We start from the raw sequence: 13,921 nt of genomic DNA, 5'->3' as shown, positions 1-13,921 counted from the left end.
TGCTGGATCGAATGGTAGCTCTAATTTCAACTGTTTGAGGAACCTCCATACTGTTTTCCAGAGGGGTTGCACCAGCTTGCATTCCCACCAACAGTGTAGGAGGGTTCCCCTTTCTCCACATCCCCGCCAACATCTGTCGTTCCCTGACTTGTTAATTTTAGCCATTCTGACGGGTGTGAGGTGGTATCTCATTGGGGTTTTGATTTGGATTTCCCTGATGCCGAGCGATGTTGAGCACTTTTTCATGTGCCTGTTGGCCATTTGGATGTCTTCTTTGGAAAAATGTCTGTTCATGTCTTCTGCCCATTTCTTGATTGGATGATTTGTTCTTTGGGTGTTGAGTTTGATAAGTTCTTTATAGATTTTGGATACTAGCCCTTTATCTGATATGTCATTTGCAAATATTTTCTCCCATTCTGTCGGTTGTCTTTTGGTTTTGTGGACTGTTTCTCATTTCTAGTTTTTATTTAAAGTGAGGGACATGTGATTCTTCCTTTCACTTGAACCCTTAGAGGCCATTGTAGGGTTATCAGTTGGCCTAATTTCAATATTGTGTCTCAGAGAACAAGGAGACCCAAGGAGATGGAGAGAGCTGGGGGAATAGCTGGTCAGTGGAGCACTCAGAACACACGCATTTATTTATTAAATTCTCCATCTTCTATAGACGTGATTTGTGGTGCCCTAAAACAGTTACAATAGTAACATCAAAGATCACTAATCACAGATCACTATAAAAATATGTTAATAAGGGAAAAGTTTGAAATAGTGCAAGAATTACCAAAATGTGACACAGAGTCATAGAGTGAGCAAATGCTGTTGGAAAAATGGCACCAATTTGATCTTCAAAGCACAATGAAGTGGAGTGCAATAAAATAAGGTATGCAAGTATCTTAGTTAATAATAATGTATCAATATTGGTTTGTTAATTTAAAAAACCCAAAATAAATCTTACAAATAATGTAAGAGAATAATAGGAATAACTAGGTGCAGGCTATATGGGAAATCTCTGGACTGCCTTAGTAATTAAAATCAATTTGATCCAAATTTAAATTTTGTTTTCTTTACAGTAGTCTATTGAAAGAGAGTCATCATTTCTCTCCTTTAAATGCTAGAAATTCAGTTTTGTTTTGTTTTGTTTTTTTGTGGCCAAAGATAATGTAAAGTTAGACTACTCTGAGGGAACTGTCAGGTTATTATTGAATCATAAGGATTTGTTGTTGTCAAATATGTGTATGTGTGGAGGTGGGGGTGAGGGTAAAGTTTGTTTAATAACTTCATTTTGGAAGAATTACTATCCTTTTCGGAGAGCCTTAGATTTCAAATGTTTCAAACCTAAGTCTCAAGTTTATTCTTGTTAAGGAAAGACATTTAGTTTTAGGCACTTAGGTTTTTATTTTTTCAAAGAGAATTCTTAAGGTATACCTTTTAAAATAGTTTATGTACTCTCCTATAATTTTGCCTTGGTATAAAAGAGATCATCACATCATAAGAGTATTTTCAACCTAACAGAATTAATTTTGCAAGACCTCTTGAAAATTCTAACTTCTTCACTGAATTGAAAATGCTATTAGGGGCGCCTGGGTGGCTCAGTTGGTTAAGCGACTGCCTTCGGCTCAGGTCATGATCCTGGAGTCCCGGGATCGAGTCCCGCATCAGGCTCCCTGCTCAGCAGGGAGTCTGCTTCTCCCTCTGACCCTCTTCCCTCTCGTGCTCTCTATCTCTCATTCTCTCTCTCTCAAATAAATAAATAAAATCTTTAAAAAAAAAAGAAAAGAAAATGCTATTAGACTTTATTATGACCACTTAGGGGTAACTGGAAGTGGTCCTTCTAAATTTTTTTCCTATTAATGTCATTTTTTTAAAATTTTTTATTGTTATGTTAATCACCACATATTACATCATTAGTTTTTGATGTAGTGTTCCATGATTCATTGTTTGTACATAACACCCAGTGCTCTATGCAGAACGTGCCCTCTTTAATACTCATCACCAGGCTAACCCATCCCCCCACCCCCCTGCCCTCTAGAACCCTTAGTTTGTTTTTTCAGAGTCCATCGTCTCTAATGGTTCGTCTCCCCCTCTGACTTACTCCCCTTCATTCTTCCCCTCCTGCTATCTTCTTCTTTTTTTTTTCTTAACATATATTGCATTATTTGTTTCAGAGGTACAGATCTGTGATTCAACAGTCTTGCACAATTCACAGCACTCACCATAGCACATACCCTCCCCAATATCTATCACCCAGCCACCCCATCCCTCCCACCCCACCCCCCACTCCAGCAACCCTCAGTTTGTTTCCTGAGATTAAGAATTCCTCATATCAGTGAGTCACATGATACATGTCTTTCTCTGAATGACTTATTTCGCTCAGCATAACACTCTCCAGTTCCATCCACGCCGTTGCAAATGGCAAGATCTCATTCCTTTTGATGGCTGCATAATATTCCATTGTGTGTGTGTGTGTGTGTGTGTGTGTGTGTGTGTGTGTGTGTGTGTGTATACCACATCTTCTTTATCCATTCATCTGTCGATGGACACCTTGGCTCTTTCCACAGTTTGGCTATTGTGGACATTGCTGCTATACACATTGGGGTGCACGTACCCCTTCGGATCCCTACATTTGTATCTTTGGGGTAAATACCCAGTAGTGCAATTTCTGGATTGTATGGTAGCTCTATTTAATGTCATGGTTTTTTTTTCCCTAAGAACAGAGTAAGGTGTTCTATGTTATAAAGACTTTTTTTTTTCTCTATAGCTATCTTATAGCCTGACTTATTATATCTGGTAGGGTAATACATTTCCTTCCAACCTCTAGTGGGTGAAGTTCATTATCTTCCAATCTATGAAAATGAGTTAACTCCTAATAACCTCTGATACTCAACAGAAACACAACTGCACTTTGGAATTAGTCATTCATCTTTATGTTATAGTCTCTTATTTGTCACCACAAAATAGTTGTATAGCAGATATGCCAAAGTGTCATGTACTACCAATAGAATTTCTTTGCAATAGAATTGTTTTAAAATCTATTATTTTATTTTGACCTGGTTAGCTCAGATCAATTTTTTCCCCTGTATGTTCAGCCTGGAACATCTAAACACAACAGTCAAGTGCTCTGTTAGTCACTGTACAAAATTGTGATGGACTTACTAAAGTTAGTGGCAGTTCCAATTAATATTTCTCTGTCATCATTAAGAAATCAATTTTTCCACTTCCTATCTGTAATATTTTTTGAGTAAAGGAGAATAATGATTAGGTTTTAAGGTTTATTTTTCTATATTTCTTAAGTTATTTTTACTAAATTAAGCCAAGCCTCATTTTTCTAATATGTAAATTGATTGTCAGGATATAGTATAAAAAATCTAAAGTGCTTAGCATAGTGTATTATACATAGTAATTGTTTCATAGATGGCAGCTCTTGTCATTTTTATACTGTGCAGTGCTTCTGTCCTGCTTCACATGGCATGTAAAATAGGTGATGAGTTTGGGGAGATATCTTCCACATATATTATACCACATTTGCTCTACTTGATCCACTGAGCAAGAGAGGAGAATGCCTCTTCTTTGGCACACAAAATTCACTGAATATGGAAGAGTTTGGCATTCTCATTTTGTTTCACAAGAAAGTCTTAAGTCTTTCAAATGTCTTTGTACAAAGTAAAAGTTATAAGCAAAATATAAAAGGATGATGTTATTTATTACTAACAGAAACAGGCTTCTTTGAACATCCTATGCTGAAATGACTGTTTAGTACTGTGATTCATAGAAGCTTTCTAGTCCAAAGCAAATGCTCAAATGAAACAGCATTTATTTTATTAGGCAATACTGATACATCTTTTATTGGTTGGACTCTGGTAAACACTTGACAACAAATGGTACTTTACCCAAAGAGACACGTATCATACATGCATAGCATAGTCTAACCACAAGTTCTATGTAACTGTGAGCCTCAAATGGAAATACAAAAGACAGTTTTCATAGAATCACATATGAATCAAACCAGTCTTTAATTTAAATATATAAGAATGTAAAGTTTATATGTCAGTAATGGCTTTATATAACTATGTATGTAATGCAGATACTGTGGAGCACATAGAAATCCATTCAAATGTAAAGCAGCAAAGCACTTTCATATTACCTTGTATTTATATTTCCTGTTATTCATAAAAACTTATATTTCTTCAACAAACATTTTTCTAGGAATGGCCTTTTCTGTTTACCCCAGGAAAACTTACTATTTATACTTTTAAAGTGGTAGTCACAGCCAAACATTTTATTTTTGTATAGGTACTTTAGCCATGATTTGTATATGAAACTTAGGATAGCAAATAAAGTTTTAATCTCAATAGATGATAAAGACAAACAATTTTCATCCTTCAGTTCTTTATACAAAAATGTATTTCAAGAGGTAATATGCTTAACTTGGGAGGTTTAAAAATTTTATATTTCATTTTATGACCCTATTAAGTTGGCTGTTTTTTATCTGGGTTATCTAAAAGATACAAGTTTAGGGTTAGGAGTCTAGAAAAGGGTTTTGAGAAAGAGGAGGGAAGATTTAAGAACCCATTTTATACTTAAACATGGCTGTAAGTATTTTCAAGTTCATTCAAATAGCCCTTCACCAGTACCTTATTCCCTGACAAAACATCCCCACAGGCACCCCCGGCCCACACCAACCGGCTCATTTTAGTAGGTTTTGCTCATAGCAGGTTTCTCTTGCAGGAGTTTTCAAGGACAAGAGTTGGTTCAGTTAGTATAGTCTTAGCCATACTAGGATATTCACTTTAATTCTAGAGAAATTTCCTAATTAATTTTCTGTAGCAAAAGTGCTAAGGGCTAGAACTCCCCCTCTGAATCTCTTCCTAGAAATGGGATTCAGAAAGCATAAGGGACACCATCTAGCCACTCCAAGGACTCAGACAAGTGTTTCCTGTCATAGAAATAGCTAGAGGTCTACTATAATCTCCTCAATTGGCCTGCTAGGACATTAATGATAGACAGTGCTGATATGCTACAACCCCATTAATTTCACACATAAAGAGAACCATCTAGTTTTCAAAATGGAAAGCTCTAGCTACTATAACATTATTTTGAAGGGGTTGGTGGTGATACAACTTAAAAACTTAAAAATAAATCCTAAAATTCAGAGTGATTTTTAAATAATAGCATACACATAGTATAAAAAAATTCCAAGGTGACCATAAAAGACAAAATAAAATTCAGTTCAGTTTAGCTTAGTTTGAGAATCCTCACCACCCTCCCACATAAAGTGGCAAAATGTACAGATAAGCACTTAATATAGAATGATGATGACTATGTATTGAGCAGAAAAGTATCATCACCAGTTTTTCTCAAATGTCCTTCAACAATTCTGAATTTATAAGAAGGTAGACCGGTTTAGCTCTCAAAAGTGAAAATTTTCTTGATTTTTCCTTCTTAAGTAAAAAAAAAAAAAAATTAAATAGAGCGAGAGACCGAAAACTACAGCCCACCTAAGTTTAATCATTAATAGTGAGTTCTTTGGTGAACTTTGGTCCTCATTTTGGAGTTTGGAATCTGACCTTTCCCCAAAGATAAACATGCTTGTTGCAGGTTCTGAGGAGGGTCACTGCCTCACTGCCATCAGAAGAGTCCACTTCTCAGTGACTCCTAGCTGGGAACTGGATGCATTAGACGGCGGCTAGGCAATATGATTCTCCTCGCCGTGCTTTTTCTCTGCTTCATTTCCTCATATTCAGCTTCTGTTAAAGGTAAGTTTGTGTTTTTGCTAAACTTCAATGTTAATCATTGAGCGAAAAATTGTGTGTGTGTGTGTGTGTGAATAGTGAAAAAGTTCCTAACTAAACCATCTTCAAAACTACATAACTTTGGAATATTCGTAAAGGCATGCCTGGGTGGAATGGAAACCAAATTCAAATTCCTACATACATTAAGAAAACAGAGATTCCTTTTAGTTTCAGCCCCTTAGACTAATGTGCTCCTTGCTTCAATTTCTCATTCGTGGTCTATTTTTAAAAGGGAGAAAAGAAATGCCTGCTATTGTTAACCTGCTGCGGTTGGTCACTCACTGAATGCAGCTCCTTCATTTAAATTGTAAAAGAGGATTTTAAAAAAACCAGTCTTTAAATTTCCTTCTAGTTGCTTAGCAATGTGACATCAAGAAGAATTAGACCCAATGAAAAAGGCATTTGATTTGCCAAAGAATTATGAATGAAATGGTAAAGCATGCATTTAATTGCATTACCATTCAAAAGTGAAAATTATCATAATTGGTGAATTAAAGAAAATAAAACTACATGGTATAGATTTAAGAAATAAGACTTATTATCTTTGGATTAATAGTGTTGCTAGTTATAGTTTCTACTTTAAGAAACGTGGATTTTAAAAAATACGTATGAATTGATACCTTTCAGAACAAACATATTTTATAAGGGATGGTTTCTAAAAGCTGAATGAAATGTATTAATATAGAATTTTGTTTTAAACCACGTAGAATATAAACAAACTCCTTGGATTTCTAAATATTGCACCTGATGTAAAATAATCACTTTTAGAGTCTCTTGAGAGGGCACACTGTAAAAACCAATTGATCTAACACATAACTTAGCATGATAGGGTCCAGTTTTAATAACTATGTACTCTAACTGATATAAAACAATTCACTTATGAACTTCTAAAAACACTTTTGGGATAACTAGCTTTTGATCATAAAATTTGTCTCAAGATTTCTCTTGAGAGACAATCTTTGATATTGAAGCAATAAATGCAAGGCCAAATTTAAATTATTTCATGTAAGCAAATCACACTTTAGGTTCTTGAACTAAAGATAGTATTTTTCACCAAGTGTTTATTATTTAAAAATACAGTCCTTACTTGGTATTATCTGCCAAATAAATTGTTGAGTGTTTAAAATCTGAGGGATTTATACATCATAATATCAAATCTAATGCCCTTATATAATTTTGAGAAAAATTATTGAACTATAGTAGTTATTTTCTATTTTTTCCCACTCTATAAAGGAGAAAATTGGATAACTTGATGTTTTCCAATACATGCACTTCTGAAGATTCTAAAACATACACACACACACACACACACACACACACACACACACACACACACACAAAACAATGACATACAGGAAATACAGTTTAGAACATGACAGATAGCTACAGTTTGTTGTGTACAAGCTCAGTGGCAACTCCAGAGTTTTAGAACCTGAAGCTTATGCAATTTAGGGGCCATTTTTGAGAAAAGATTGCAAAAATATCTTACTTTTGCAAATGTTACTGTAAAACAAAGATATGGCATGTGTACACATTGCTAGGGTCCCCTTTCAAGACCTTGGAAAGAGCTTAGGGGTGTGAGGGCCCCAAAGCTTAAGCATCATTAGCTTCATGCCACAAGCTACTTATGCCAAATGTCATAAATAAAAAGTAGAGGACTTGACAGCTCTCTCTACCTGGATGTGATAACTTTTTGTATTGTGGTACCATGATTTCATTATAGATTCCTCGCCCTCTGTAATGATTGACATTTAAGAAACAAACTACTTGTAAAAGTCTATTTTAAAATCAGGCCATTATAAATTTTGGGATCTCATGTATCACCTCAAAACCCATCTCAAACCCAATTATAAATGCAACTGTTTAGCAAATCCCCAGATCTGGGTGGATTCTGAGTGCAGGTTGGACTGAAGAGAAGTAAGGGTAGGATTAGTATGGACTAGGGTCTACTTAGAAGAGATAGACTGAGTGTGAATGTCCTAAAGACTCAAGTTTTCCCTACTTTTTTTCAATTGTATTTTGTCATGGTGGATCTATTCTCAGTGCTTTCCTTAGGTTTTCTTTATAGTACTTTTACTTTTCCTAACCCAGGCATGAGTGTTCTATTTAATCTTCTTACCTCTAAACCCGAACTGTCCCTTCACTTCCAGTCTTTCTCTCAGTTCTTAGCCTGACCTGTACGTTTCAGTCCATTCACGTTAATCATCTTCTAATCTTTTTCCCTTATCCTTCATCCTACTCTTTTACTTTTTGCTTTATAGTTTTCTGTTAGAATCCTAAATCCCATTACCTATCCTTATCACTATTGCATGTGTCTTTAAATCTCACCTTGAATTTACCTAATTTTGATAAATGCATATTTTAAGATATTTCTTTTTCTTAATAATTTTTTATTGTTCTGTTAATCACCATACATTACATCATTAGTTTTTGATGTAGTGTTCTGTGATTCATTGTTTGTGCATAACACCCAGTGCTCCACGCAGAACGTGCCCTCTTTAATACCCATCACCAGGCTAACCCATCCCCCCACCCCCCTCCCCTCTAGAACCCTCAGTTTGTTTTCCAGAGTCCATCGTCTCTCATGGTTCGTCTCCCCCTCCGACTTACTCCCCTTCATTCTTCCCCTCCTGCTATCTTCTTCCTCTTTTTTTTTTCTTAACATATATTGCATTATTTGTTTCAGAAGTACAGATCTGCGATTCAACAGTCTTGCACAATTCACAGCGCTCACCATAGCACATACCCTCCCCAGTGTCTATCACCCTGCCACCCCATCCCTCCCACCCCCCACCACTCCAGCAACCCTCAGTTTCTTTCCTGAGATTAAGAATTCCTCATATCAGTGAGGTCATATGATACATGTCTTTCTCTGATTGACTTATTGCAATGACGTGGATGGAAGTGGAGGGTGTTATGCTGAGTGAAATAAGTCAATAAGATATTTCTTAACAGGTTCAAAACTGAGATTTTTGTTGCTTTTAAGTCACTTAAAATTTTTAAATGCATTTGAAGGGGGCACATTGAAGAGGTTTTATCTAACCTCAGTTTCAAAAAAATGCCATTTTGCATACTCTATAGCGCAATATCCTAAGAAAGAAATAAGTTAACAGTATAAATAGGATATGCTCCCATTGCATAGTGTTGCCAGATCTCTGAATAACATAAACAGAAATACTTATCAAAGAGGAAAGGATAACAGGAACAAAATTACAGCAGTCCACTTATTTGAATCCTTTTAGGTTTTAATCTCCTGTTAAAAGAGGTAGGAAAGGGGTGTGTGCGTGGTTCAGTTGGTTAAGCATCTGCCAACTCTTGGTTTTGGCTTAGGTTACGATCTCAGGGTCGTGAGATCAAACTCCATGTTGGGCTCTGCACTGGGTGTAGAGCCTGCTTAAGATGCTCTCTCTCCCTCTTCCTCTGCCTTTCCCCACTCCCTCTCTCTCTCTCTCTGTCAAAAAAAAAAAAAAGGTAGGAGAAAGATCTAGAATGAGGCCTATTTTTTCCGATGCTTTATCAATTCCAAATCACAGTCAAGAACTGATCTATAATATACTGTCTGTTTTCACATTCTTTTGAGTGGTAAAGTAAAAGTAAGGAAAAAATGATCAACATGAATCTTTGGAAATCTTTGGAATTTAAGAGAGGCTACCTTCCTACAAACTTTTTGTAGTTATTTTAACCAGAAGACATCTTTGTGTAGTCCACAAAACTTGGATCTCAGTAATTTAAACATCAAATTCTGCATTCTATCTGCTATGTTGCGTTGAAAGCAGAGTCAGCTTTTCTCAGCTTGTCATATAATGCTTACCTTTCAGAATTGCTGTGAGGATTAGATAAGACATGTATTTCCTTTATGCCCTCTGTGGAATTCAATAGGCATCATAAAAAGAAGGCCTCTCTGGCCAGAATGTCTGTCCTGGCCGGAAAACCAATGTTTGAATTTGTAGCCATGTCCCCAGTTAAAATGTAGAAGAGGTGGAGGTAGGGGAGGCAAGAGATAGTCACAGACTTTATCTCCTTCAAGGTTTTTTCTTACTTTTTCTGTCTTCTGTATCTTATACCTGAGGTTCTGCCTGATTTGGTGCTTGGACACAGTCTGTTTTTGTATTTATACTCTTAGATACCCGCACTTCCTTCTCCTGGCTTTTCTAGATTCCTATTTCTTGTCTCCTTATCTCCTTTCTTTGAAGGTTTGTCAGAACATATAACTTCACCATCCAAAACTTTCCAGGGGCTTCCCATCTCACTCAAATTCTAAGTCATGTCCCTGCAAATCTCCCTGTCACCCGTAGGTACCTATTTGACCTCATCTTTTGTAGTGTCTTTCACTTAATTCCTGCCTCTTTGGCCTCCCTGCTCTTCCTCCATTACACCTACACTGGGCTCCCCCCACGGCCTTTAAACTTGCTATTACCTCTATGTGGGAGGGGTGGGGGGGCGGTTGGAGGGGAAGGTAAAAGTGTGGGGATCCTTTAAACTTGCTATTACCTCTGTGTGTGGGGGGGGTGGGGGCGGTTGGAGGGAAGGTAAAAGTGTGAGGATAGAGGGGAGGGGAGAGCTCCTCCCACAGATGTCCATGCGGATAGCCTAAATAGCTTTTGCCCAGAATATTACCTTCTCAGGAAGGTCTTCCCTCAGCACTCCCATTCCCTTTCTTGTTTCATTTTTCTTCATCAGCATTTCTAACACTTTGTAATGTGCTTGTATATTTTTTATTGCCCATCCCCTCCTCATTCAAGTGTAAACTCCACAAAGGCAGATATGTTGTCTGCTTATTAACTGGTATAAACCCAGAGCCTAGAAAAGTGCCTACCACCCGGTAGGTGCCGAGTATATCCTTGCTAAATGTATGAGTGAATCCCTAACTCTCTCCCTAGGAATGGAAAAGAGTTCAACCTAAAGGTTTAGGTGTGTATAGTAAAGGAAGAGCATGGTCTCTAGAGCCAGACAGCTTGGGTTCAAGTCCTGGCTCTATCACTAACTGTCTGGGTAACCTTGGGTAAAACGTATAATCTCTATGCCCTGCCCTTTCCTTATCTATAAAAGGAGACTAATAATGGTGCCTACCCCATTAGGTACCTACCCCCTCCTTCCCATTTCTTTGGGTTAAGTTAAGCTGAATTAGAGAGTGTGTGAACTGCTCCATATATTAATTATTTTGGCTCACTATACTATTTGACATTAAACTGGCCCTGCCATATTAAAGCCTGTACTAAGATTTTATGTAGTAAAACATTATTTGATTCAGGAACAGCTAATTTAAATTTACATATGTGTAGCCTTGAAATGTACCTTTGTGCTAAAAGTTTACTATGTTAAATAAACTGTAACATATTTACTATAATTAAGAGTAAATTACATTGCAGGGGATAGTCTTTAAATATCCAATTTAAGGGATTGCCCTCTAACCCCTAAAATTACCTTGGCATTGATCTGTTGTACTGAAATGATATCTTAATTACAAATGGTTTTTATTAATTCTGTAAAGCAATTCCTGGCTAACGCTTACTTGAAATCATATCCATTATACTTCAGTAAAGCTGGGGGGAGAAGAGAAATCATATTCATATAATTAAAAGCAATATGATGACATTTCCTTAAAATATGTTCTATGGTTCAACCAGGGCAATATTTAGATACTCTGATTATTGATTAGGGATACAAACAAAAGTTTTCTGAAATGGAAGCTTATTTGTTTGTTAGTTCTTATTGCTGTTCAAGTCTATAATTTCAGCAGATGGAGAACAGAACCATCTTTCATTTAGCAAATATTACTAAGCTCCCACTAGGCACCACTGTGCTAGATGAGGAATGCTTTAATAGCAAGAAAGCACAGTCCCTGGCCTGACAGGTGCCTTACAACTGAGACTTGATTTGTGTCACAATCTTTATGCAGGTCACACAACTGGTCTCTCATTAAACAATGACCGGCTGTACAAACTCACATATTCCACTGAAGTTTTTCTTGATCGGGGCAAAGGAAAACAACAAGACAGTGTAGGCTACCGAATTTCATCTAATGTGGACGTCATCTTACTCTGGAGGAACCCTGATGGCGACGATGACCAAGTGATCCAAATCACAGTAGGTATCTTCTACCAGAGATGCAAAGATTGGATGTCAGCAAAGTCTTTGTGAAGTGTATCATTCAGTGCTTTTGTGCTCTTCGTTATATATCCATTTAGTTTGTTATCTATCACTAAAATATGTAGATCTGCAGTTTTGAAGTTTTTGCTAATCAAAAGTGATCTGGTCTTTCCAAGTTGTTGAAACAAGCAAAAGAAGGCATATGCTGGTGAGTAACTGTAGCATGATGTTCAGTTCTATGTTTTGGATTAATGGGCACATTAAACTAGAATTCATTTGAGATGTTCTAGGTGTAAGAAGTCTAGAATCCATGTCATTTGAAAAACAATTAAGACCACTCTAGCTGAAAGAAGAGATAAATTGGGAGGTCTCAATTTTTCTGAGTTCTTCCATATAACAAACAGAATTACCAATGAAAGAGTGAACCTATTCTGTGTTCTTCCTGAGGTAAGAACCAGGTGCTGTGTCCTGAATGGCAGTGTTTGGTCAGTTATGATAATTTAGATTTATGTGTTGAGAAAGGAGGTCAAATTAGTTGGCCTTTGAGGCCTTGAACTTTCAGTTTTAATATATGGTGATTCCATATTTGCTTTCAAGGGCCTAAAGGCAATAGATTTCTCTAGTAAAGTCAGTTATTCTTCCACATGTTAGTGTGAAACAGGTACACAGGACCAAGATCTATCTGTTCCCTTACAACTGATAAGAGTTGTTGATAAACTTTATAATGAGGTGTACCAAGTGATCTTTGCTTCTTTGGATGTCTCTCATAGCTCTTGTGTCTTCTAAGTTGGATCAGAACTTCATCATCCACCTCTCTGAGCTATTTCTCAATAGAACAGTAAAGTACTCTATGGAAACCATTAGGTACTTCCTTATTCAGTAACCAGACTGTTCATTTTTAACTTTGTGTATGTAAGTGAAGTACAGTGGGTTAGGATTCCTTTCAAAAAAATGGTAAAGAAAGTGAAGAGACCAGGCAGACAGTAACAGTCAACATGAACAAGGAGAGTGACTGACAAAAAAGAGCCACCTTCCAGTCATAATTATTGTAAACCTGAATTCACAGATTTCTTTAAGAATCAGTATTTTTACCCAATTCAAAAACCCAATTTTTGGATACCTTCTCCATTCTTTTAAAGTTAATGGCTAAGTCCTATGAATCATGAATTGAAAAACAACAGAAAACATTATGGACAACCCTGCTTATTGTTTTACCATTTTATTTTCTAAGAGACTGTGATGGAAATAGATATAGCAAGTTTTTCTAACAGGTTTCTTTCCATGATTCCAGATGAAAGATGTAAATGTTGAAAATGTGAATGAGCAGAGAGGAGAGAAGAGCATTTTCAAAGGAAAAAACCCACCCAAAATCATAAGAAAAGAAAACTTGGAAGCTTTACAAAGACCTGTGCTCCTTCATCTAGTCCATGGAAAGGTAAAAGTGATTTTTGGGGGTCCTACATCTTTTTTCTCCTACTTCAGATTTTTCTTCCCTTCAGTAGTTATTATTTTGAGGTAATCATGATATCATTACTTTCATAGTACATGGAGCTTTTTCAAGAACTAATAAGTAGAGATTGCAAATTAAATACTTCAGAAGTAAATCAAGGCATTGAATTCACATATTTTTTAGCCATTTGTTTCTCATTTTTATGAAAATCTTTATAGTAGAATCAAGTATTTGTTTATTTAGAGGCATTCTTAAAAGGTATATTATTAAATTAGGAAGGATCAGAAAGATATTGTAACATACTAGGTCATCACAGGTGATTGTGTACATCATTCAGGAAAGTAGACAAATTATGAGATTAAAATGATCTAACTTAGATTAATGATATTAACTAATGAGAATATCAGTATCTGGCTAATGTACAAAAGCTTTTGAAAGGGCATGGCATTCCTAAGGTAGAATTGATTTTTTTTAAAAAGCACTTAGAGCTTATTTAAGAACTATGACTTTCAAAAGCATTTTATATACCAAAGTAAAGAATGAACACTATAATAACCATTTGAAAGTTTGCTCAGAGAAATCTATAAGTGTGCAT

At 36.3% G+C, this 13,921-nt stretch overlaps 1 protein-coding gene across 1 annotated transcript in view; it reads left to right on the top strand.

Moving 5' to 3' along the window:
• MTTP (microsomal triglyceride transfer protein) overlaps nt 1-13,921 on the top strand; it is a 59,242-nt gene that overhangs the window by 7,804 nt on the left and 37,517 nt on the right. The window contains exons 2-4 of the mRNA XM_028093911.2: nt 5,593-5,750; nt 11,686-11,873; nt 13,168-13,311. Of these exons, the coding sequence (XP_027949712.1) occupies nt 5,690-5,750; nt 11,686-11,873; nt 13,168-13,311 (393 nt within the window). The 5' untranslated portion in view covers nt 5,593-5,689. The remainder of the gene's footprint in view (nt 1-5,592; nt 5,751-11,685; nt 11,874-13,167; nt 13,312-13,921) is intronic.

The sequence above is a fragment of the Eumetopias jubatus genome, unplaced genomic scaffold, assembly GCF_037043125.1.
Source record: "Eumetopias jubatus isolate StellerSeaLion01/CBP00866 unplaced genomic scaffold, mEumJub1_p1.0 scaffold_2, whole genome shotgun sequence".
NCBI lineage: Eukaryota > Metazoa > Chordata > Mammalia > Carnivora > Otariidae > Eumetopias > Eumetopias jubatus.
Note: the sequence above shows the minus strand (reverse complement) of the source record. Positions and strands in the feature narration are given on the sequence as shown.